At 41.7% G+C, this 26,240-nt stretch overlaps 1 protein-coding gene across 1 annotated transcript in view; it reads left to right on the top strand.

Moving 5' to 3' along the window:
- Positions 1 to 26,240, top strand: part of IL12RB2 (interleukin 12 receptor subunit beta 2) — a 323,099-nt gene that overhangs the window by 188,976 nt on the left and 107,883 nt on the right. The window contains exons 9-10 of the mRNA XM_069232470.1: positions 8,711 to 8,900; positions 19,842 to 20,036. Coding sequence (XP_069088571.1) covers positions 8,711 to 8,900; positions 19,842 to 20,036 — 385 coding nt within the window. The remainder of the gene's footprint in view (positions 1 to 8,710; positions 8,901 to 19,841; positions 20,037 to 26,240) is intronic.

Below are 26,240 nucleotides of genomic sequence, written 5' to 3'. Positions count from 1 at the left end.
CATTAGTAAATCTACATGTGTAAATTTACCTTTATGAATAGGGCTCTTAATGTTTAATAACAACTTAGTAGCTTCAGCAAGGCACACCTAGCTTCATAGTGAATTAAATTCAAAGAACTTCCACTGAGTTTGATAAGTGGTATATATGGAATACCGTTATGGAATATCTTGTTCCAGGTGTAATATTGTATGGTGACCAGCATTTGTTTCTACATTCAGGACCCCACTAAAGAATTTGCCTTTGGAACTTTCTGTGGTGCCCCTTTTGCTTTTCCAATTTTTACTGCCCTCCCATCTTGCATCACCTTGACTTGGCTCCCTCACTGGGAATTTGTTCTAGGTTAGGATGGGGGTGTCTGTGCAATTTACAAAGTAGCCCTAGCAACCTATATTGCACACAGCACAGGTACCACTTCAGACCTCTATTGAATAGGAAAGTTATGCTGGCTGGCACAGTCCACCTGGGCTATACACAAACAATTATGAGAATCTTTGCAGATTTTGCTGTGAGGGAATATTTCTTAATAAATTAAATGTAGATTTAGATAGTGCAGCTTATCACTCGTGAGGGTCTCAAAATGCTGTCCACAGGCACGGAGAGATTAGGTAATATGGCCGCAATCACAGGTCATTGCAGCTACGCCGAGTATCGAACCCAGATCTCCGGCTCCTGAGGCACTCGTTCTGACCGCTGCCCTCCATCCTAACAGTAGGGACATAACAGTAGGCACACCAATGTAATCCTTTGCAGAGACAATTTCTTGGCAGAATGTGGAGGAACCTAACAAAAAGGTGAAGCATGAAAAATGTATAGGAGGTACATCAGGGAAACTCTGTCACAAAGACGCTCCATTGTAAATGGTTCTCTCATCCAAGGCATCTTCACAGAGGATCTCAAGAATGGCCAGCTCCACCCACTTCCAATGAAACACAACCTAGACCACATCAGAGTTCATATGAATGACACTCTGTGGCAGAAAAGCCAGGTCTGACTACAGGATGGATGTACATGGACACAAGGGTTTACACTTGGAAACCTTCTCACTTCTAACAGACAAAACAGTCTCTGCAGATTACAAGTAATGCCCTGACCAGTCAACTGTTCATTGGTTCAGACTTAATGTGCAAATTGTTCCTGTGCCCGAATTGGTGCGCATACACTTAGGACCATATAGGATGGACTTTCTCCTTTCCCTTCATCCTTGTACAACACGTTAAGCTTTGAAAAAGCCCTAGGACTGTGCACCATTGAACAGCACAAAACATGTACTGACTGATAATTAAGATAAATAAACCAAAAAGGAACCTTAACTTAAGTATCTGCAATGAATTATTTCACAGAACTAATCAACTAGGTGTGAAGCTAGTCCAGGTTGTTACCTTCTGATACCTTTGATGAGATTTATTCTTAAACTCTCTATAAGCTGAACTTTATTTCTTTATTAAGCAGAAAGACGTTGGTTAGAGTATCCAGCATGGAACTACAGCCCAGACCGTGATCACTGCGCCCAAAACTTTCCAATTACCATCTATACTTCATTATCAAGATCATTACAAAATCATTCTATGCCCAACTGCAACAAGGCATTAACAATGATCTCTTCTACAACTACAGAACACGGAAACAGACATCTCACAAGTATTAGATTGTGGCTCCTGTCCATAGATAGTTATGACCCCTGCCTCCTCATCGTTCTAGACCTACCAGCTACATACAGTACCATCGACAAGCACACCCTCATTCATACACTGAAATCATGAATGGAGTTTGCTGGAAACATATCCCACAAGTTAATGTCCTATCATAAAACAAAAAAACCAACACCAGCTTCCCACATGGACACATCCAGATCCCTAAAGCTCTCCAATAACTGTGGAGTCACCAAAGGATCTGTCTGGTCCCCCATGACCTTCAAACTCTAGATGGAGCCCGTTGGAAAATGAATGACCAAAAACTGCTTTTGGATATTCGAAGTCTGAAGCATCGCCTGTAACTCAGTGCTTCCTCAATGGCGAACACACAAGGTAAACTCAATCTCACCAAGATCAAATTCCTCCTGTTCGGAAACAACAACAAACAACAATTAATCACAACCTGGCTCAAAGACATTAACTAGAATAGATTGAACTCCAACTTTCAGTTAATGCCACATCTCTCACATTTACCTTTGACAACAACCTCACCCTCAAGTAACACATCAAAGCGTACAAGAGCAGTCGGTACCAGCTCTCCTTTCTAAAGAAAGTAAAACCATTTTCCCCTGAAGTTACTTCAAAACTGCCATAACAGCCTATGTACCCATGCATCTGAGTTGTGGTAACATTCTTCTCCATGGCCTCACATACACCACACTGCTCCTGAAGGGCATCCTTCAAGCACATCACGCCTTATCAAGGATCTGAAGAAATTTGAACACGCCACTGTGTGCTTTTCTTGTCCTGACCATTCCATCTTGAAGACCAGATGTGTTTATCTATAACACTTTCACAAACAGCACCCCTAACTACTTGGCTGAGAAACTCATCTTCTTTGGTCTCTGAACACACCTGCAACCGGGACACAGGCAGACTAGAAACAAATAAATGTAAGAAATAAAAAGACAGGTAACAGACCTTCTACATCCATGCACCCAGATTCTGGTACAACGTCCCTGTACCCAGCAGGATTGCCCCAAACCCACTTCACGTCAGAAAAGCACTGAAAATACACCTCTTCAAAGAGTATTATCTCAGGTCATATTCTCTGCCTTATGGCCCTGCACAATATGCAACTTCCACAAGGGTGTACCCGAGAATATACAGAAACCTTGGGTAGACAGTATATGTAGACTAGACCAAAAGTGGCCCCAGGGCTGTAAAGAAAAAGAAAGTATTCTGTACAATAAATGGGACAATATAAAGGTGAGATTAAAAAAACAGAATAACCTTGTAAACTTCAGGCTATAACAGTAATATTGTAATTAATCGGAAAAAAACATAAGGTAAGTATATTAAACAATGATGCAAATATTTGATAACCGGTCTGTTTTCTTACCCCGCTCACCCATTTTAATTTAATCCTTTTTTGTATAATTTATTGTACAAAAACTGTATGTTTTCTTATCAGGCATCGTTGTTGTTCTATATATATGAAGGCCCTCTACAGCACTCCACTTCCCCTGGTTAGATTCGCATACTATACACACACATATATATATACTTAAATACGTGCATAGCTATGTACTCGCATGCCAGAAAGATACCCAGACCACGGACACAGGAAAATCTATCAAATATTCTCTGGCACGAAAAGCCTGTCACCGAATGTGTTAATAAAGACAACCATACACACAGCAAAACCTTTGCGGACCCCACCAGTGATAGCTATGTAGAAACGTATTTTTTCTCCAAGCATTTACGTTTTCCTACGAATCATTGAGTTCAGAGAGTGTAATTTATCAAATTTCTTGTTTCTCTTCAAACATACTGAGTTTAACACCACCACTCAAGTAGCACTATAAACTTGCACATATCACACCAATTGTAGGGCCTGGTTAGTAATACTTACAATACAACTTTAACGTGTAGTATTAATGTTCAGAGTTACCTGCCCTATACCTAATTCCATTTGGCACAGACTAGGAGAGTCGAAAAGAGGCCCTTGGAAAATGCATGTCATTCATCACACATATTCTCAATTGGAGGGTCAGAATGGCACTGAATGTGGTAGCCCAAGCGAACACAGGAAATTACAAATCTGAACTTAAAATCGCCAATAAATGGATTACACTACTGTTGAGTAAAACTAGCTTTACACATGTGCAGAATTCTATAAAGAGGAGAAATCTTCTTGAAAAATGAAGTCACCACAGAGCTGTGTATAAAGTCAATGAACTCTAAACGCACATAATCTATATGATATCTAATCAAACCAATGAGCATTTCCATGAGATTACTAATGATAAATCATTCAGTAATTAATAGCAGTCAAAAAATCTTCTAGACTTCCTCAACTCCAAATTAGTACATTTCTTTAGCTTTATCGCTAACAAAACAGAGCATTACCCATTCCCCACACTATTTCACCATTAACCACCTAATGTATGGCAAAGCCCCACAGAAGGCATCAGCCCACATAAATATGTCCAGGAGCACCATATAAGATATTCATCAAGTCTGCTGCCTTGGCCCTCATAGCGCTAATAAATGCATCTGTATTGTAAAGCAGCAAAAATCTTCCCATGCAAACCAATATTTCAGCATTATTGAGAAAACACAGACCATAGGGACTTACTTAATTATTGACCCTTCTGTAACCTTCTATATCTGAGTAAGAGTCTGGAATTCAACATTAACAAAAACCTCACTCCATTACAGTTGCTCCCTCCAATCTAACCTTGCACCCTTGATTCTGTATATCAACTTCACATTTCCTTCTTCTGGACTATCCGCTGTGAAACCCCTACTATCGAAAGCACTCTATTTCTTTGTAGCGAAATTTGCACTGCACAACACATGTACACACAGCTATAGAAATATTTGTGTGAAGAATGTGGATTTTCCGCTGTCGGTGGAGAGTTGGCACATCCTTGATCTGTACTAGGCCTCAAACAAGGCCCTTTCAGTGTGATCCACAGAATTAATCTTCTTAAATAATTTCTAAGCTCGCCATTGAAATCATGGCTCAAGCAGCCAAACTCAGAGAAACTGCTTGCTTTTTGTATGAAGCAGTTAGTCAAACTGCAACACACTTACGGTATCAATTACTTACAATTCAAAACCAAATTATTTAAAAAATATAAAAATGTAATAACAGTCTAGGTACAGAGGGGTCAAATACTGTAAAAGGCCCGATAAATTATCAGAAACAATAAAAAACAAATAGAAACTAAAACAGACCAAAGTAATATAGAATCTGAGTTCAGTCTCTAGTAGTTCGAATTTAGAAATGTGGGTTGAATCATGCTGTCTCCCTGCCTGAAGTAGTGTCAAGTTCAGGGAGAACCAGCACGAGGCCTGAAGATGGGGGATGTGGCACTAGACATCGAATGGCTAACTTGAAGGGGCCACGTTGTCTGCCAGGTTGTTGAGTGTTCTGCTCAAAAAGCATTGAAGGAGGTTAGGCACAGCATGAGGCTGAGTTTTTAATGGGTGTAGGGGGTTCAGTCATGTGGGGACGTGATCATCCCATGTGCAGGAAGCTGACATATTCACCACTCCAGGAGACGTTGTGTGGACGTCTGTGACTGCGTGCTGGTGTGACTTTAGCCTAATGGAGGTTCAGCATCTGGCCTTCCAGCAGCACTGACTTGACACCGAGAATTTCCATTGCTTGAAAGTTTAAATTATTCAGAAAAGAACGCAAACTCCACAGTGCAAGTTTCAGGTTTCTTTGTGGCTTGTCGCACTGACCCAAGCCCACTTTAGCAGTACCTCCCAGCAGTCCCGGCTGGGTACAGGCTCTTTCCAACCCTTTCAGAACTCAGGCCCATCAATTACAGTTTCTCCCTGACAGGGCTGCAGCCACCTTCATACAGGCTCTTCTGACCTTCATACAGGCTCTTCTGACCTTCATACAGGCTCTTCTGACCTTCATACAGGCTCTTCTGAGTTCCGCAGCAAGCAGGCTTCTCAAAGCAGGTACCTCCAGCAGGCAGACTCATCTCTTGAGATGGCTCCAGATATCCCTGTAGATCCCACGACAGAAAACCGGGGCTACTAATTCTGCAGAAGAAAGAACATTAGAGGCAGAAGCTTAAGATGCAGTTGGAGACCACTCTTACCAAGTGTGAGGGCAGGATACTTCAAGACAGAAATGAGAGTGTTATTGGAATATACTGTTGCTGTGTATAGGAAGACTATTTATCACAACAGCTGCTAGTGTAAGTGGTAGCGAGAAGTTTACTTCATCAAATTTATCTTCAGAGCAAGATGATAAGTTGGTTCTGGTTGTCTTTCCCCATCAAAACGTACACATTAAATACCACAGTACATTCTACACAGCAGTGGACAGGATAGTCCAGCATCAGCTGCCAGCACAAAAGGAAATAGAAGCTACATATTATTGTCTTAGAAGCTATGAAATCAATCTTCCCTTCACTACAGCCTCCCATTTCTGTATACTTGGCGGCCGCTCGTGGGGTGTCCTCAATGAGATCAGTTGCAGCCAGTGATTGATTTGTAAAAGAGTAAGTACCTGGACCCAAAGTTTTGCTCATATGCCCAAGTCCAGTGCTATCAAAGATCTGGGTGCTGAACACTAAGGCTACCTGGGCTTGATTCACCTCATGCCTCTTTAATCCACCACCAGACACTCTCTATCGATTTATCCCAATCTTACAAGTTTCGTTTTCACCCTTGCTTTCTCCATTTGTCACAGGTTTTACGTATCTTCTTTCCCCTCTTGTGATTTTCTCTCTTTTGCTCTCGATCAAACTCTGTTTAGGGAAAAAAGTGCTGGATCCAAAAATGAGTGTCTGTGGGCCCCATCTGCAACCTCTGGCTCAAATTAAGCACTGGTTGCAGCTGAACTGGGCAGGTTTTGGATGGGGTGCACTGTATGATATTAAACAGTTTTGTTTGTCTGGACTCAAATTTCACACTTGCACAGAGGGAATCCCCAGCAAGGCAACCTTCCCATAGGAAATGGGCTGTAACAATGAAAGATTCATTCATTGATTTATTCCCCTTGAATGAATCAACATAGAGCATGGGTACTCACAAACATTTTCTCAGGGGCCAAACGTTTTGTCTGACGTGATTGAGGGCGTCATTGATGACAGCAGGGTGGCAGGGGTGGGTGGGGGGTATTTCTGTGGGTGCGGTGTTGGTAAGGTGGGTGCAGAGGAAGCAAAGCATATAGATCCAGTGGCTGAATTGCACAATGTGAAACCAGAAAACTTTGGATTAATCCCAGCTTCCCCACTTAAACAAATTGTGTGATCCTAGGCAATTGTTTAATTTCACTTTCCCTCATTTTTCTTCATTATCGTTTATAAAAGGACATCAAAATACATGACTTCTGGAGGTGCATTGTACAAAACCTTCTCCTGTGTTTGATTTAATAAACTAATGTTTTTCATGTATAATTGGAACTCAGCCCAAAGAGTGCACTTAACAACTGACTTGCATCTTAGTTCACTATTGACATTGCCAGGGTGGAGGAAGAATGAATGTTTGCAATTGTATGTTTGAAAACAATTGCTTTAAAAAAAAAAAAAATCTCAATGCAGTGATACAAGGTGATGTAGTCAAGTGAAACGGTTCTGCATGTTAATGAAATATACGTTTTGAATTTTGAAGGACCTTATCATATTTTTACACTTTTGCTGCAAAATGGATTGAAAATAAAGGTGTTTGTAAAGGTGGGGGACAACCTAGTTACTTCCTTTCTTTAACTTCAATTAATCTCTCAATGAAGGCCTGACTGTTTATTTAACTTCGTACTCCATGTTAGTGCTGAGTCAAGAGAACTGCAGCCCAGAGCTGCTCTTAATCAGGGGGGCGCATATAAAGGTCACGAGGGCCCCATGCGGCCCAGGGCATACTTTGAGTATTACTGCCGTAGAGTATGTCACTCTGGCATCTACACTACTGCTATTCTTCATCTCCACAGGTCATGGAATATGCCTTAGTAAATTACACCAAGGAGTATTTGGCACAAAATACTTGAATGTCTCTCTCTTACAGGCAATCTATCTATGAAGCTTGAGGGCTCAGCGTGGCTGCTAAGCATCACGCATGACTCAACAAAACAAAGGCCCCGGAAGAAGGGGTGCAGAAGGTGTAGCAGCATCCCCCAAAATAACCTTGCAGGAGGTCAGGAGAAGAATGACCTGTAAAGAAACCTTTAAATATTGATTGTATTATGTTGCATTTCTTACCCATGATTACTTCTGTTTACCTTTCCTTTCTCTAACTGCAAGTTAGTGGAAATGTGTAATGTGAACCAAGGTGCAATCTTGCTAGGATACAGGGAGTGTGAAAGAAAAGGCTGTATGATGTTAAATGCTTTCTAAAGCGCAATACAGTTGAACTAGTTATAATTGAAATATACAAACGTTTTAAAATAAACCGGTAGCCAGGAAAGTACAATTGAGGCATGTTGAGTTTTGTTTTCAGTTCTGAATCCGGAAACAAACATTTTAAAAGGTTCGTATGAAAGCAATCTACTTGTTAGATATACAAATAAAAATATGTGCTGAAACCATATTTGCACGCCTAAAATATTTAGCAGTAAAACTGCATGCCTGATGCTATGTAGTGGGCCTTTCAAGAGGCCATATTAATGGGAAAATGTTCTCTATTCAAATGGCAGGTACCCTACCACACCATGCTAAAGTGATATATTCATGATAGTGTGCTCTAAAATCCACTGTCCTGCTGAATGGGCATGGCTCATTTACGACGTGTGTTTTGTGTAACAGTTGGATTTTTCACTAGCCTTACAAATTCAGTGACATAACATTGATGGCAGCATCCCTGCTATTAAAATTGTGCACACTCCATTGCAATCAGATAAATATAGTTTGTACTTGTAGTTATTGGAAAAGTGTCTTCAAAGAGTGCATTGTCCGTTAAAATAAGTAGTACATTGACGATATTTTAACAGTTCTGTTCTTGCAACCTTTTAAATTACTTGCCAAATACTGAACAATACATGTTTTGTTGTTGCCTTTGAAGGCTTTGTTGTTTTTTGTGAAGCATAAGAAAAGATTTTATTTTATTACAGAAAATGAGCTTGTGGGAAGCAAAAGGAGAAATCCTGCATTATGAAGTCACATTTCAAAAGCACACAGCTAGAACCACACAAACGTGGTTTGAGCTAGTCATTGACAGTGTTTCTGCCAACATAGCAGTGTCGGCTTGCAACGCAAAAGGAAACTCGCCTCCAACGCATATCAACATATCTACTTCTCCAGGTAAATATTTTTGCTGATGGCAAACTAAAAACAAGCATTTGTAATGTAATGGGTCTCGCATTTGCTCGAGTTAGAGCTATTAGCATTGTAAACTCGTAACCAGACTTTTCTTGGCACATAAACTGATAATGAAAAGTAAAACAGTTTAACATATGCAAGCCAACATTAGCCATGAGTGTGAAAGAGACACAGAAAAGGAAGTTTGCTCACAGTGAAACGTATCGGCAAAAGTGCAATTATCCATGTAACCACCAAATGTAGAATTATCCATGTAACAGGGTCAATGCCATGCCAAGCGCTCGACTACTGCCCAGCGAGATTGCGCTGCGTAGGAAATAAAAAGAAATAGTGCAGAAGCCATTCGGAAAACACAGAGCCTCGTATGTTTTCAGTAGTTTACCGGTGCTGTAGAGGAGGGCTAAACACCGAAAAAAGGCATGATCTATGCTTGCATTTCACTAATGAAATCAAGCGAACTTTAAAAGACAAGCCCACGAACCAACCAACCTAATGGGTGTGGTTAAAAGCCCAAAAAGATGTTACAACAGAGGCCAGAGCGCTTGCCCGTGCTTAACCCAAATCAGTACCATTGGCTTGGTGACTCTTACATCTAGTGATGATGCTGCTAAGGTAACCCTGTCTTACTTCTAGCTCACTCATGGACTTCACAGGTAAGCCAGGAGTACTCCAAGAGTGATGCCCACTCACAGTTTCTACGTTCAGCCCAGTGTTTCTATAGCGAGTAGTAAATCTTTGTGGTAGTGCATGCTACATCTTGTTCAAACGTAAATCTCCTCTACCCAATTCTTCAATTCAACAAAGTTGTATTTAGGTGTATAAATAGCATACATGTGAACATTTGGAAGCAGAAAAAGCGTGAAATTTTTAAAAATAAATCAGGGGGGCATATTTTCATATTGACGTCCATTGAAGCGGAAGCAACTTTAGGTGGGAGAAGGCCAAAAGAAAAGCTTGTTTGGCTTTAAAAATTTGGGTACTGCCATCTGAATGGGGTCACGGGGGCATTGTCAACCCTTTGCTTTAGCAGCTACAGCGGGGCTGGTGTTCTTGATAAAACTCTTCTGGCTGCAACTCAGCATGCAAAGGCTCATAATGAACGTGAAAGGGTGGGAGGGTGAGTGGATGATGGATGTGTGAGTGGAATGGTGGCTGAATGAGTGAGTGAAAGGATGGATGCATAGATGCATGGAGGAGTGAGTGAGTGGATGGATGTAAGGATAGATGAATGAAAGGGAGGAAGGATGAAAGAATGGATGTATAAGTGAAAAGGTGAATGGATGGAGGACGGATGGATGCATAGATGGATGTATGGAGTGAAATGATGGATGGACAGGTTGAAAGAGTGGATGGATGAATGAGTGAAAGGATGGATGGATGAGTGACAGGATGGATATAAGGATGGATGAGTGAGAATGGATGAATGAGTGAGAGGGAAGGTAGATGGGTAGATGGATAGATGGATAGATGAAAGGGTGGATGAACTGATGAGTTAAAGTGTGAACTGATGTATGGATGAGTAAGAGGATGGGTCGATAGATTGACGAGTGAGTGAAAGGATGGATGTATGAGTGAAAGAGTAAATGCTTGAATGGAAGGATATATGTGTGAGTGAAATGGTGGATACATTGGTGAGTGAAAGGGTGAATGGATATATGCATGGATGAATGAATGAACAGATGGGTGTAAGGATGGATGGGTGAAAGGAAAGATGGATAAATGGATAAGTGTAAGGGTGAATAGATGGAGGGATGAGTGAAAGGGTGGATGGATGATGACAGAAAGGATAGATGGTTAAATGTGTGAAAGGGTAGATGGATGGATCGGTGAGTGGATGGCTGGATGGATGGAGTGAAAGGCTGGATGGATGGGCAGGGTGAAAGGGTGGATGGATGGAGTAAAAGGATGGATAAATGGAGGAATGAAAGGAGGGATGTAAGGATGGATGAATGAAACAATGGATGGGTGAGTGAAAGGGGGTAGACAGATGATTGGGTGAATGGATGGACAGATGAGTGAAAGAGTGGATGGATGGATTGACGAGTGAGTGAAAGGATGGATGAATGAGTGAAAGGTTAAATAGAATGGATGGATGATAAATGAATGGGATAAAGGGTGGATGGATGAGTAAAAGGATTGATAGGTGATTGAAAGGGTGGATGGCTGGATGAGTGAAAGCAAGGGCGGATGGATGGAGTGAAAGGGTTGATGGGTGGATGAGGATCAATGAAAGGATTGATGATTGAAATTAGGGATGGATGAATGAATCGATGGATGAAAGAGGGGTGGGCAAGTGAAAGGAGGGATGACAAGTGAAAAGAAGATAAATGGATCGTTTTGCATATGGATAGGTGGCCAGATAGACAGAATGGTGATAGACTGAATGCTGCATGGAAGACTGAATGGATGACGAATGTGAAGGTGAAATTGTGGATATCAGTGGATGGATGGAAAGATGAAAGGATGAATGGATAGATGTTTGGATGGAAGAGAGAAGCAAGCTTTTCTGTGGAGGATTGCAATGCCTTGATTCACCTACTTGGTACCACCAGAGCTTTAGTTCACAGTGGGGGGTATTATAATGTTCTGTCTACTTCCTTGTTTAAGAGCAAGTCACAGATCTAGGTTTAATCCATCAGTTTGTTCACATGCTCACCATGCCACTCCAAGTTTGACCCATCCATATGCAAATCTGTCTTGACCCTGCTCCCCATGGGAACAGTCCAGCCCGAACTGCAGCCAGGTCCTCTGTGGACCAGAAACCAGCATCCTGGGACCAGTTTTGGGGTATCAACACTCATCAGCCAGGCTAGCTTGACTCCAGTGTCACAGTGAGCACAGGGCCCACATCTGAGCATACTGTTCCCACTTAGGGTGACAAAAGCAAAAAGAACAGATGATGGATGGTATGCGGACCAAATCAAACATTCACCTCCATTCACAGATCTGGGTTAATCCATCAGTTATTTTTGCTCACCATGCCACCCCGGGTTGGACCCAGCCACATGCAAATCAGTCTTTATCCTGCTCCCCATGGGAACAGTCTAGCCCAAACTACCAGGCCAGGTCCTTCCTGGACTGGAAACAAACATCCTGGGAGCAGTTTTGGGGTATTACCCCTCATCAGCCACTAGCATGACTCCAGTGGCACAGTGAGCAGGGGACCCACTTCTGGGCATACCCTTCCCACTAAGGGCGACAAAAGTGAATAGAACAGATGATGGACGGAATGCAGATCAAATGAAACATCCGCCCCAAAGTCACAGATCTGGGTTTAATCCATCAGTTTTTCTGCTCAACGTGCAACCACAGGTTGGACCCAGCCATATGCAAATCAGTCTTGATCGGGTAGGTTGGTATATATAAAATAGCAAGTGAGTTTATACACGCAAATATATGTACTCACCTATGAAATGTCATCAGTATGATGTATTTTTATGTTTACAAAAATGTTTCTGTAAAACATTTTTCTTTTTGATGAAGGTGTTCCCGTATAGACAGCTGAAACAGTTTCAATGAAAAAGAAAATGTTACAAGATGGGAAAAGTCTGAATATGACAGGTGGGCTGCTTTTATGGCAGTGAAGGTGATGCCTTTTCTACCTTAACCACTTGGCTGTTCACTGTCTACAGGCTTAAAGAGGCTCTAAATCACAGCCGGTATTGTAATAAACCAAGAAGAGGAATAATTTATCAATTGCATCAGTTTTCCCAGCCGGTTATTTGTACAGTTCATTAAAAATAATGATGGTAGCAGAAGTACAGATAGAACATAAAAAAATACTAAAGTGACAGCCAAATCTTAAATGGTCTGCAAACCAATTAAGTACAAAAATGCTATTAAGTCTGGTGATCCATTGCGTGTACAGCAAAGTAAGCAATACTACAGTAGATATGATACTGTAGATAATAAGCACTGGCAAAGCCAACAAGTCTTACCCACAACAGTCGGGTGCAGACCTATTGTCTTTATCAGTGCTTGTTTTTATTTCCCGCTTGCATGTGTAGCAGCCATCTTCAATAGATTTTTATTAAAGTGTAAGAAAATCTATTTCAAAATGGCTACCACACATCAGTGTACATGCACAGTAGTAGGGTGACCATCTCCCTCCAAGTTATGATAACAAAAAAATCAACACCAGTGATCAAGACCTCGTTGCAGCTGCAACTCCAGTCAGGGGTGTGCGTCTGCCACCGTGCGAGGGAACTTTCAATCCTAACAACTAAATTCTACTAATATGTCCTTAACAGCTGACAGCTAAACCTGTCTGTAGGTGATACCTAAAAAAGGAAACTTTTAACAATTGATTCAGTCTCCAGTAGGCTTCTTCAAGTCCAACAATATGATGTTGAGGCACTGAATATGGATAATTATGGTCACTGCAAGTGAAGTCCTTCTAAAGGCAATGAACAATAATAAAGTTTGCACATAAACATAGTAGGTCCAACTATATTGTTGTATTCAACGATGGCCAGTTGAAATTATCAGCAATTTTGTTTCAAAGAGTTAAGTTTAATATAAAATGTCATATAATTGACAAAAATAGGTAGAGATAAGATGTTATAGAAGTATACTCTGTGGCTGACCTGTGATGAATCATGGTTGCATATCGGTCTGAGGTTCATGAGCTTCAAGAGTGTTACTGTAGGTCTCAGTCATTTTTCTAGAAGTCATATTCCACCCATGGGGTAAGGTGGAAAGCTGTAGTCAAGATTGGCTCTACAGGATTAGTTATGTTGATTTTGTGGGCCCACTGAATCTTCATGAAACAAAATGTTCCAAGAGGGACAACCTTGAAAATCATAGCCACTGTGGTTGTGTCCTCATCTAACACACCTTACTGCTATTTCTCACTTTGATGTCTTTTCGTCTTCCTTACAAACTTTTCTGGAGAATTCAATCTGCCGCTGGGGGCAAGGTAAGAAGCAGACGCCAGGTTGGACTCCTCAAGGTCATATAACTTGATAGCAAAGTCCAGCTGAAGTTTTGATTCTTTTGCCAAAAAACTCTTTGGGGAAAAACCAGAAAATCTTGCCTACCAAGGTTATGCCTCCATCAGGTAACTTCGTCCCCTGCACCGTTCCTCCATGGATGAACATTTAGAACTTGTAAAAAAAAGAAGTTCAAAAGGTTTCGTTCTCATTCTTCAGACTTACTTTCATGGAATGTCCTTTCAATACAAAGCCACAAGCTGAAGTGGAAAAAACGATTTTGCCTACTACAAGCAAAGATAACAACCAAAATTCCCGTTCTACAGGGTCATGCTGGTCCTTAAAGTTGCAGCAGACTGTGTTTCCTTAGACTTCCAGAAACTTCTTACTAGAAACATAAATCCACATCAGACAGGCTTCCCCTGGATAGACCCAGGGCCCTCTTTGTTTTATGGACCTGTAAGAAGCCAGCTCTTCTGACTTTTAAAGACACTTTTCATTGTCAGAAATTCAAGGAGAACCAGGGGTTCCCCCACTTATTATTGATGTAGAATGAGAGAAATACTTCTGGGCATATGGCTGTTTGAAGTCCTCTCTGTCCAGACAGCATTCTGATTTGGCAATGGTGGGGCTACAGTATTTTAGGCTAGCCCAGAAGTGACTTGCAGAATTGCATAATTAATTCATGCCAAAAGTCCCAGGCACTGTCCCCCTCACTTTGTTAGCAGGATGGACCAGTTTGTGATTCCCATTGCAGATTTATTGTAAAATTATTTCCATAATGATTTTTTCTCCAGTTTTGAAAGTTGTGTTCAAGCTTCTCTCTTGGCTATATCTCAGTGTTAAGTGATCCACAGGTTTTTATTTTGGGTGCAATGTTTTCACCAAGCAGCCTATTCTGGATTTTGGTACAACTGCCTCAATGATGGTTCATGTTGGGTCTTTCCTAGAACTGTTTGATTTAATAAAATTGTGAACCAGTGTTGCATTGGCATCTGATTTAAGATCAGTGTTGAGTAATGTGTTTCTGGCTCTCTTGTGTGGTTTTACTTATATATATTAAATCAAGTAGATAGTCCTTCCTATAAATTATGATTATAGAACCACAAATTGTGTACAACACAGAGCAATTTTACATTTTCCATATTCAAAAATCGTAGCAATTTAGGTAAACTAAAGTACCAAGCTATGTGCACGCTTTTAATTTACTGCTCGTAATTCAAACCCTTGGACTTTATTTTATCCATGACTTTGTTTGTCTTAAGAGCAAAGAGTGAGGACTATGGAAGAGCACCATTTGTCTCCAATAAATGCCAGATGTCTTCTGACATTCATATACTATACAAATATTTTCCCCCTATTAGAGCTAACAATAGAAAACTTCAATATGTTTGTAAATTATATTTAGTATAAAGTATTTTTGTCAGACTATATTTGTGTATACGATATTATAACATAAAACCTTCATGAAGCTGTTCATCTCATAGAATGCTGCTGTTTTTCTCAACTATTTCACCAAGTCTGAGTATAGCCCCAATTCATTTGTTTGTGAATAATATCATTGTTAGACCTGCTTAGAATGGTCTTCCCCAAAACCTTTAGCCTTCCTCCTCCAATTTTGCTGACCCTGTTTTTGCTGGCCTTAGGAAGCTGCACACTTTACTACTGCTAACCAGTGCTAAAGTGTATGTGGTCACTCCCTAAAACATGGTAACATTGGCCTAGTCCCAATTGGCATATTAAACAAATATCCACAGTTGGCGCTTTATAACGTTTGGTGCTGTTTTTACTAAAATCTTTAAAACTGAGTAACTCTGGTTCTGCTGATTGGAGGTTTGTCATTTTGGCCTTGTTTTATTTATGAAAAATGTATCTATTTTTCTAAATCTGTTGCAGGCTTCTTTTGTGGTATGTTTGCACTGTGTTACTGTTTGAAGTGTTGCACAAATACTTTACACCTTGCCTCTGAGTTAAGTCTGACTGTTCTGTGCCAAGCTGCCTGAGGGTGTAGGACAGGTAAATGTAGGGTTTGCTTGTGACAAAGACTTGTCGTTGCTGCTTGAGAAGGGTTTCACCCCTCTTAATCAGTAACCCAACTTCTTAGAATCATCAGATTTACAGAAATACAGTTTCCCTTCTGATTTCTGGGGTGATGACATTCAGAGAACAAAAAGGAATTGCATGCCTGAGGTACAAAAAGACTGGTTGCAAAAACTGGCTGCAAATAGTACATTAATTCTTGCGACCTGATATGTTTAGTCTTTAGGTTGAAATGTGTCCCCTCTTGCCCGCACCCCTGTGCCTCAGTGAATGCACTGACCTGTGCTAAACCCTGGATTCTAAATCACAGCCTTCCCTGACAGTTCCTGCTGTAGTGAATCTCGCCAAGATCTATCTACCTGACTTCTGTAGGTGCAGGATGGTAGCTTGTGACACGCCAGTCTACTGGTGCTGTGCTTACTGATGATGAACTATCTGTTCCACAATAAAGGTCTAAATACCTGCCGGGCAAGTTCATCATTAGGCTGCGGCAGACAGTAAGTAGCCTTAAACAGTCCCCCAAATGACTAGCATATAGAGAGGCCCCTGAAATCATTAATAAAAAAAGCAATACACTTAATTAAAATGTGTTGATGTTTACCTTAACATGAAAGTTTGTGGGTATGCACGTACATACACAACATTCTTGCCTTGAACACCTACTTCTCACCCACTCCCAGCTCAAGGAGTAGATTTTCTTACATTAAAATATTTGTGAGAATAAGCCCTTTTCGGAGTGCAAAAGAAAACTTGTGAATTCCAGAATTGTATTTACATTTGTAAGAAGAGTTTTTTTGCTTGTGTAAAGTAAACTTCTATGCAGAAATATATTTGTGGATCAGGTTCACTGTCTCTGATATTCTCTATTAAGTCATGTCACGCTGGATGATCTTCAGTCAAATAAATAACTGTTGTGATGTCCACTGTAAAAGAAATGGTGTCAGCACAATTTGTATGATGAAAGAATAGACATATTCAAATGATTCATATCACCTGATTCATATCACCTGATGTGCAAAAGTAGAGCTGGATATAAGAGCCCCTGGTATAGCATGAAATTCTGAAGGTCTCCAATACAACTTAAGTTTTTTGGATGGTGTGTATAAAGCACCGTGGCTTCACTTGGAGCATGCAGGCAGTGAACCCTGTCCAGTTAGAGAAGGGTATGGAGCTTCTCTGGAAGGTTTAACCTCCAGCCTACAAGATGTTCAATTGTTTTGATCAAGTTAACCAGAGCAGAGTATGTCTAGAACTGGGAGGTAGGCTTCTCCTACTCTTCTCAGTTACTTTCATGGAATGATCATAATTCTACCTTGAAAGGTGCGTATTTGTGCAATTATAAACTCGTCACTGGATCATCAAAGCACTGTGTCTCATGGCGCTGCATGGTGACAAAGGGTCTTTAAACATGTCCCTCTGGAACTCAGTTTGTATACAGCCTGAATAGCTCTCTATCATCTTTTACAGGAAGATAAATTTCAGTTTGCAAGGGAATATTTGTTTTTGAACTTTTTCTCTGTTCTCAAAAATAATTCTTAGAACGCTGAAAAAAAACTGGTCTAGTTGTGGACTAGCGCAGATGTGGTCCCCTAGACAACATGGCCTCGGGACAGCGGTTCATGGATTCTTGTCAAGGAGCTTCCTAATTCCTGTTGCAGGCTCCATGGGTCGTTTTTGGCCAACTGGCTGGTGTATAATTTGGACTACTGCTGTCAGGAGCACCTCCGGCCATGTTTTATGGTGGGATATGAGTGAAGTCAAACAGATAGGTCCTCCTGTGCAAGATGCTGCACACTCATTTAAATGATGGAGCTCCCAATCTGAATGTTTTTGAGTGGTCGCAAAAAGGGACGTAGGTCTCAAACACCCTATCATTCAATCCTTAATGTGCGAATATAGGACAAAAACATTTGCACCCCAAGAATAATATACGTGTTACAGGCCCATGTTGCTCTGGCTGGTATTTTCCTGCTCTAACATTTTACTATATAGCATCATCTTTATGACTAAACCTATTTGAAAATTGTTGCGAGCCTAAATAAAAGTGACATATCTATCTTTTTAGTCCAGTGTGCACTGTAGGAAAAAACTTATGTCAGGAAACAATAAATACTTAAAGTATGTAAATGTTGACATAAATGAAATTTTCACAGTGGAGTGGCAGACTTCTTACTTACAGGACCTTCTTATCAAAACGTATCAACCTTTTAAAAAGTTTGCTTTATATAAAATGGTCTGTACCTAGAAGGTGAAAATGTTTGACTAAATGTTTTTAAAAAAAAATTTAAGGCACGTGCACCGATATCATCAGCAAGGGTAAAATCAAGGACAAGGGTAGGTCTGTGATGTTGCTTCAGTTAATGAAAACCTGCAGGTAGGACGGGCTTCCTTAATCTCTGTACTCCCTTTGGGCTAGATATACAAACCTTTCACACAATGCGGTAAGGGAACTTTCTGCACTGCGTTGCGTGAAAGGGAGAGAACAGAACTGTGCCACAATTGCTAAGATATGGCGCAAGTCTGCTGCCTCGTAACCCTGGTGCACTCTGTGCAGACTAGCTCCAATGCAGGCACCCATGTGTCATGCTTCGAGGGTGCCTGTGTTAAGAGCAGGGTTGTTTTTGTGCAGAAAGGGACACCTTCCTGCATAAAAACAATCCTTAAAGGCACTTTCCTTTTACTATAAAACAAAGTAACCAAAAGAAATAAAGATAATTCTCATTACGCCTGGGTCTGGGAGGCACACCATTTTGATGCATTCCCAGGTTTACAAGTTTTTTAAAATCTAGGAATGCACCAAAAGTCATCAGTGGATGCGTGGGAATGGTCATAATTGACCCATCAAATGTCTCCCTGGCGCAAGGTAACGGAACTCTGCTTTGAGTTTACCAAACCACACAAAGTCACACAAAAGGTGTTTGCATGGCTTAGTAAATCCCAGATAAGGACTTGCATTGACTTGTGACAACTTGCGTCATGCAAGTACAACGTAAGTCGTTAGTAAATCTGCACCTTAATGCAGCCTCAGCCTGTCCACTGGTGCTGAGGGGCCACGCCCCCTCACTTTGTCCCCCTCAAGAATAGTGTCTGTCAGGCTGAGCAAAGGTCAGCCTGACAGACACTTCATTTTCAGGTCAGGCAGCCAGGAAACAAGACATATGCTAAATGTAAAGGCTCCTCACTACCCGAACTGAACTTTGCTGGGCTGAGGATGTCACAGTTCCTGTGGCCATGACCTCTCCAACTGAGCAAAGGTCCTCGAGGTCCTCCCCCTCGGTGATGAGGGGTAGCGTCACTCATTACCTCGAACCCGGGCTCTTCAGTTTCAAGCCGTGAAGTGCCCAGGGCCGATTGTCGATCAGTGAGAGGTGGGGTCAGCCAGTGAGGAAAGGCGGCAGTCCCAACCCTCCTGGGACCTCCGAGGCTTGGGACTGCTGCCTTCCCACAATAACTAACCTAAGGTCAACCAATAAGGGAAGGCAGCAGTCCCTACCCTCCTGGGACCTCTGAGGCAGAGCTGCAGATAAGTGTGATTTATTTTTATTTTTTTTATTTTTAATTAATGTTTGGTGTATGCGTGTGCGTATGTTTGAATATTTGTTAATGAGTGTTGAGAATGGATGTGTGTGTGTGAATGAATGGGTGTGAGTGAGTTTGTATGCGTGCGTGTGTCCGGTCCACCCTCCTCCCTCTAAAATTATCAGCCACGACTGCCTTAATGCCTATTACTTGATTTCTATGTGCATTTATTGCCTCTAATGTTACTGCACTTGCCCTCTATGTGCATGTAATGCCTCTAATGTTGGTGATCTTGATCTCTATGAGCATTTAATGCCTCCATTGGGTTGCTGTTAATCTCACACTTACCTCTTGAGCAAATTATTTTATGACACCGTTGCAAATAAAAAAAAAACCCTATGGTGGAGATTATTTTCTTTGTCTTTAATTTTAGATTTGTTGTTTCCACAAAATGTGATTGCACAATCAGTCAGTAATAGCAGCATCCTTATCACTTGGGAACAAACAATTAAATCTGTTGAGAAGATCGATGCATATGTAGTGGAATGGTCAGACTCTCACATCAAAGGTTACCACCGAACAAACTGGATGAAAGTTCCAGCATTGACGCTGCTAGCAACATTATCAGGTAACTTCCAAAATGTAATTTAACATGTGTTTGTGTGGATTATGAGAGAGGATTGAGATATGTTTCTTCGTCTGCCCCTAAAAACTCTGAGTGTGTTCTACGTGATTCATGAGTGGTCTGGAGACATAGAACACACCACTTTAACCTACTGCGACCTTACATATCCTGATGACGTAACACGTGACATCAGCCATGTCGTCATGAACTTCCTTTAACATGTCACTGAAACTTGAGAATGAAAATACGCACATGGCAGTTTACGTGCTTCCAGATATGTGCTTTTCTACATACAACTTCCCATAGATTATGTGGAGAATAAGAGGTCATTGGAGTTTTTAATAGAATTGATGATGTCATCACGTACGAAAGACGGGATGAAATGTATGCACTCAACTATTATTTCAGTTTTTTGTACGCCCTGATGAAATGCAGGAAACATTGCATGACAGGAGATTCCCAGAATGATAAAAAATATTACTTTAATAAGAAAACGTGACACTGAGGCCCACATTTACCAAGAATTTGAATGCAGTTTGTGTTAGTTTTTTTTAAATGCAAATCTGACGCAATGCAAAGTAACGCAAGGTAGCCCTTGAGTTTAATTTGCTTCAAGGAGGTGTAATGCGGGTGGTGCATGGGCATTACCATGCACACATCAATGGGTTTTTATACAAAGCCCTAGCTAGGAAGTATTGTAAAGGAATTTGTGCCAAAGTCCTGCACCTCTCTGAGGCAGGCTTAACAAGGAGCAATGTTTTGGTTTCTCTTCGTTTTTCTCTCTTGCATGTGTGATACATTCTACAGCACACATTCAAAGAGGGAAATGCCTTAAAGGATAGTTTTTGTAGATTAACTGTTGTACTTGCACCTTTTGGAAGGTCCTCCCCAAAAGTTTTGGCCTCCACCCTCCTGCTTTCTTAACCTGTTTTTCTTGGCTTTTGTGAATCTGTGCACTGTACCACTGTATATCAGTGCTAAAGTGCTTATGCTCTCTCCCTTAAACATGATGACATTGGCTTACACTAAATTGGCACATATAATTTACTTGTAAGTCATTAGTAAACTCATACTACCTGTATCCAGGGCCTGTAACTTAAATGCAACTAGTGGTCCTGCAGCACCGATTGTGCCACCTACTTCAGTAGCCTTTAAATATGTCTCAGGCCTGCCATTGCACTCTGGGTGTCCAGTTCTGTTCTGCCATTTCGACCATGCAAAATAAACCATTTGCCAGGCCTAAACCTTCCTGTTTAATACATATGTCACCCTTAGGATAGATCCTACATAGGCCCGTGGGCAGTGTGCAGTGTATTTGAAAAGTTGGACATGCACTTTAACGTTTTACATGTCCTGGTGGTGAAAACCTCTTAAAATAATTTCTTACTACTGTAAGGCCTACCTCTACCATAGGATAACATTGGGTTACCTTATTATCACAATTAATAAGTGATAACTTTCAACTGGGGACAGGTAGGAATGTACAGTTTAGTGTCTAAAGAATTGTAATTTAGCCCCTTCTTTAAGTAAAGTTGGAATTGAAGACCTGATAGCCTTAGGGTGGTCTTCCCCTAACATTCTCCCTGCCTCAATCCATTTTTTCTGATCCTGTTTTGCTGGTTTTGGGGCTCTGTGCACTTTACCACTGCTGACCAGTGCTAAAATGCATGTGTGCTCTCTCCTCTAAACATGGTAACATTGGCTCCTACCCAATTGGTATATTTAATTTACCTGCAAGTACCTAGTAAAGTGCATTAGAGGTGTCTGTAAATTAAATGCCACTAGTAGGCCTGCAGCACTGATTGTGCCACCCACATAAGTAGCCCCTTAACGATGTGTCAGGCCTGCCATTGCAAGGCCTGTGTGTGCAGTTTCACTGCCACTTTGACTCCACATTTTAAACTACTTACCAAGCCTTAAACACCCCTTTTTATACATATATGTCTCCCCTACGATAGGTCCTAGGTAACCCACAGGGCAGGATGCTATGCAAGTAAAAGAAAGGACATGTACTTATGTGTTTTACATGCCCTGGTTATGAAAAACTCACAAATTCATTTCTCTCTACCGTGAGGCCTACTCCTCTCATAGGCCAGCAGAACTGCCCTTATATATTTCAGAGTGGTAGATTCTGATCTTAAAAATAGTAGCCCTGTCATGTTTAGTATGGCCAGAATGGTAATGTTAAATCCTACTTACTGGTGAAGGTGGATTTAACATTACTATTTTAGGATACCACTTTTAGAAAGTGGGCATTTCCCTGAGGTTACTGCCTTCTGTGCCTGTTTCCAAACCATGTCTGGGCTGTGCTGGTTGACAGCTCCCCTTGTGTATTCCACCCAGACAACCATAAATACAGGACACTCAGTCACATCTGCATTCATCTGCATATTAAACGGGTCTCCCAGGGCAGGAAGAGTGGAGGGGCTCTCACTTACACTTCAAAGGCCAGGGTGCGCCTGACCCAACACAAAGGATTGATCACCCCTCATAGGGAATCTGGCAAACTGGGCTGGGTTGAAAGGGGACCTTGTGCACTTCAAAACCACTCTTTGAGGTTTCTCCCACTTCAAAGCCATTTTGGGGTGTAAATATACCGGGTCCTTGACCTTCCAAAAATAGACACTTCTGGACCACCAACTGGACTCTGTCAGAGGGACTGCCTGGCTGCCCAAAGGACTCATCTGGACCACTTTACTGGAAGGACTGTTGCCCTGCTGCCTGCTGGTTCCTGACTCTGCTAGAATGACTCTGCCTTCCCCACAAGTGCTCTCCAAGTGCTTGGATTGAGCTTGCCTCCTATTCTGAAGTCTCATGGTCACAAAGAGTTCACCAAAGAGAAGAAAATCCCTGTGCATTAGAAAATAGACGCAACACCTGCAGAAATTGGCACAGTGCCTGCCTTGCGGCTAAAAAAATCACTGCATTGCCTACCGGGTCAATGCAGTGCCTGCTCCTTCTTACCAGCCTGTCAAGGTTTTTCAATGCATCGTCCCAGGGTGTCAAAATATCCCTGTATCACAGTGAGGAACCAAGGCTGTGCTCATGGAAATTGACCTATTACCTTGCAGCGTGGAAAGTAACAACTCATTGTTGGTGCTGCACCGGTAAATACGATGCAGTGCTTTATTTTTCAATGCATTTCCTCCCCTCTTGCCACCATATGTCACTATTTTAGACACATCCCAGGTACTGTGTTAAAAGGATACAATCGCTGATTCTTAAGGATTGAGACTCATTTAAACCTTTAACAAGTGATATCTTGACTTGTGCCTATTGGATTTTTTGTTGTTTTGGTCTCATTCAGATAAGTATTATCTATTTTTCTAACCTGGTGTGGAGTACTTTTTGTGGTGTTTTCCCTGTGTTACTGTATGAATTATTGCACATATACTTTACACATTGCCTTCTAAGTTAAGCCTGCCTGCTCTGTGCCAAGCTGCTAGGTTGTGTAGTGACTTATCCCAACCAGAATTGTGGTCCCTAGGTGAACAAGGGGGCCAACTACAGACCCAATTTCTAACATTATCCAAATCATTTGGTGCCTGCAACCTGTATCCTGGGTCACAAGACTAGGCTTAGCTGGCAGTTGGTCTTTGTGTATTGCTCCAAGACAGTGAGGCAGCATATAGGTGATGCAGGATGGAACATCTGACTTGATGAGGGAGAGGAGCTGTAACCCACTACTCTTACACATCTGAAAGGCTCTGCCTGAGCACAGACATGCTGGGGCCACCCTCATGGGGTGGAAACATCCAAAACCTTCTCCTACTTCAAAGCTGGCACCAGGTAGAAATATTGGACCCTCAGCTCTTCAAAAGGCCAGCTCTGGAGCTGTGGAAAACTCAGAATGACTGCTGTACTGCCTTTCTGCAAGAAAGACTGTTACTCTGCTGCCCTGTTGCACTGCTGACTCCTGCCCTGAGTGAAAAGGACAGTACCTTCATCTATATCTCAGGACAATGAGAGTGACTCCAAAGGATAGCTGGCGGACCTCCTGATCAGCACCTCAGGGACAGAAAAGGCAGAAACTACCTTGAACCCTTCACCTAAACACTGTCTGCTATAAGTCTTGCCCCCCCAAGTGGTTCCACCCCAGTTCTGGACCCTCAGAAGTGGGCCTGATGGTGCACTGCCTGCCCAGCTGTGGTCCTGAGAGCAGAACCACAACAACACAATGCATCATTCCCGCCACAGTGCAATGCATTCCTGATGTAGTATCTCACATCGCAGCCTGCAGTTTCTTTACAACTGTTATGGCGTGATGCATCCTTGAAGCAGGCCTTCGCTTTGCAAGCCTCTCATTGAGAGCATCCTCAAAGACAACACAGGACTTTGCATCACAGCTTCCTCAGAACCGCTGCTGACAGACACATCCTCAACGCAGGCCTTCACATCAAAAGCCTCTCATCAGTGGCATCCTACACAACGACACAGAACTGCACATCGCAGCTCCTTGAAACAGACCCTGTTTAACGCATCCTGACGCAGGAACTCACAACACTTCACAACCAGGACTTAAGTTAGTTTGTGCCTAACTTTACCCCTGTATCTGCCTCTGTTGCATTTGGCCTGACCTTGAGACTTTGTCCAGGTCCGGTGCAACCAGATACGCACAGTTGGCGCTTTGTGCTTCCAGGCACTATTTTCACTTGAATATTTACATTTTGACATCTCCAGTTCTACTCATTGGATTTTCGTTGTTTTGGTCTCATAAATGTATTAAACTGTACTCTATTTTTCTAAATTGGTGTGGGATTATTCTTGTGTTTTTACTCTATAACTGTTTGAAGTGCTAGATATATACTTTACACATTGTCTCTTACTTAAGTCTGACTGCTTGTACCAGGCTACCAGAAGGCATAAGAACCGGTTAATTTGTGGTTACCTTCTGCCTTCACCCTGGCAGGAATTGTTGTTGCTGCTTCAGTAGAATTTCAACCCCCTCAAACGGTAACCCAATTTTCTACAGGTAGGGACCTCTTTCTGTACAAAAACTATACATACCACAATGCAAGCACCCTTTCACTATGGCACAAGGGTGTCTGCATTGGCACATGGCAGCCAAAACTGCACCAGTGCAGAGAGAGGGAGAGCGAGAGAGAGAGAGAGAGAGAGAGAGAGAGAACAGAACAGTGCCTCATCTTAGTAGATATGGTGAAGTTTTCCTCTCTCCTCTTCATGCAATGTAGTGCATCAACTTTACTTGCTGCACTACTTTACGTGAATTGTACATAAATCTGGGCCTGAATCCCTAACTTGACAAGCAGGGTAGAGTTGTGTTGTGGCTCTTATCTTAGCTGTCCGTGGAGGGCACCACTGTATCGCCCCCACGTGGACTCCACACGATGGCATGTGGCTGCTAATGCACTCAAATGATGCTGAGTTGTGAAGTCACATAACAAATTCTTATGGTTTGAACTGTGTGTATTTTTTGTTCTAAAAATCTATATTAAAAAAATAAATAAATAATGCCATCACATGGTATCACGCCTGATTGCCTGCGGAGTTTCCAGTACAAAATATTTCTATATTTGTGCAGACACTGCACTTTTACCATTTTGTTGGCATCTACCACATTCATGGTTGTTCGATACCACGAAAATCCTACCATCTACCTGCAAGGCAGCAGCTGTTCACTAGCTCCTCCATCCTACATTGCTAATCTAAACCCCAGTGAATAAAAGCAAGCCACGCATATTTTCTATGAACAAGAACAATGAATGAACATAGTATTTTCCATTTACATGAATGAAATTACCCCATTTGTTGTTTTACTTGAATCTAGAATCTCTTATTATATAGTGTCTTCTGCTGTATCGCCTACAGAGTTTCTTCAGATGACAAGCATTCATGTTCGCAGATAATTTAGGTCAGGTGGTGGTGGTGTTTGCCGTTTTCTATGCTGGTGTTACAGATAATCGCATTGGTAAAGGAAATAAGCCACAAACACACCTGATAAATACAAATCCCAAAATACCTGAAATCATGAAAAGGCAAGCTATGCTCTATTACAGGCCAGGCAATAGGAATTTTATGAGTAGTAATTAGCAACAACCAACGGGAGGCAAAAAATTGCCAATTACAGCTGGATACAATATTACCCCAGGCCCTGATTCTGAGTGGAGAAGGGTGGAGTTCACATATAGAAGTCCACTCCACTCAGTTATGTCTGGGTCATTTTTCCCGCACCTAAATTTACCCAGG

This window comes from Pleurodeles waltl, chromosome 4_2 (genome assembly GCF_031143425.1).
Source record: "Pleurodeles waltl isolate 20211129_DDA chromosome 4_2, aPleWal1.hap1.20221129, whole genome shotgun sequence".
Taxonomy (NCBI): Eukaryota; Metazoa; Chordata; class Amphibia; order Caudata; family Salamandridae; genus Pleurodeles; species Pleurodeles waltl.
This window is presented reverse-complemented; position numbering and strand designations above follow the sequence as displayed.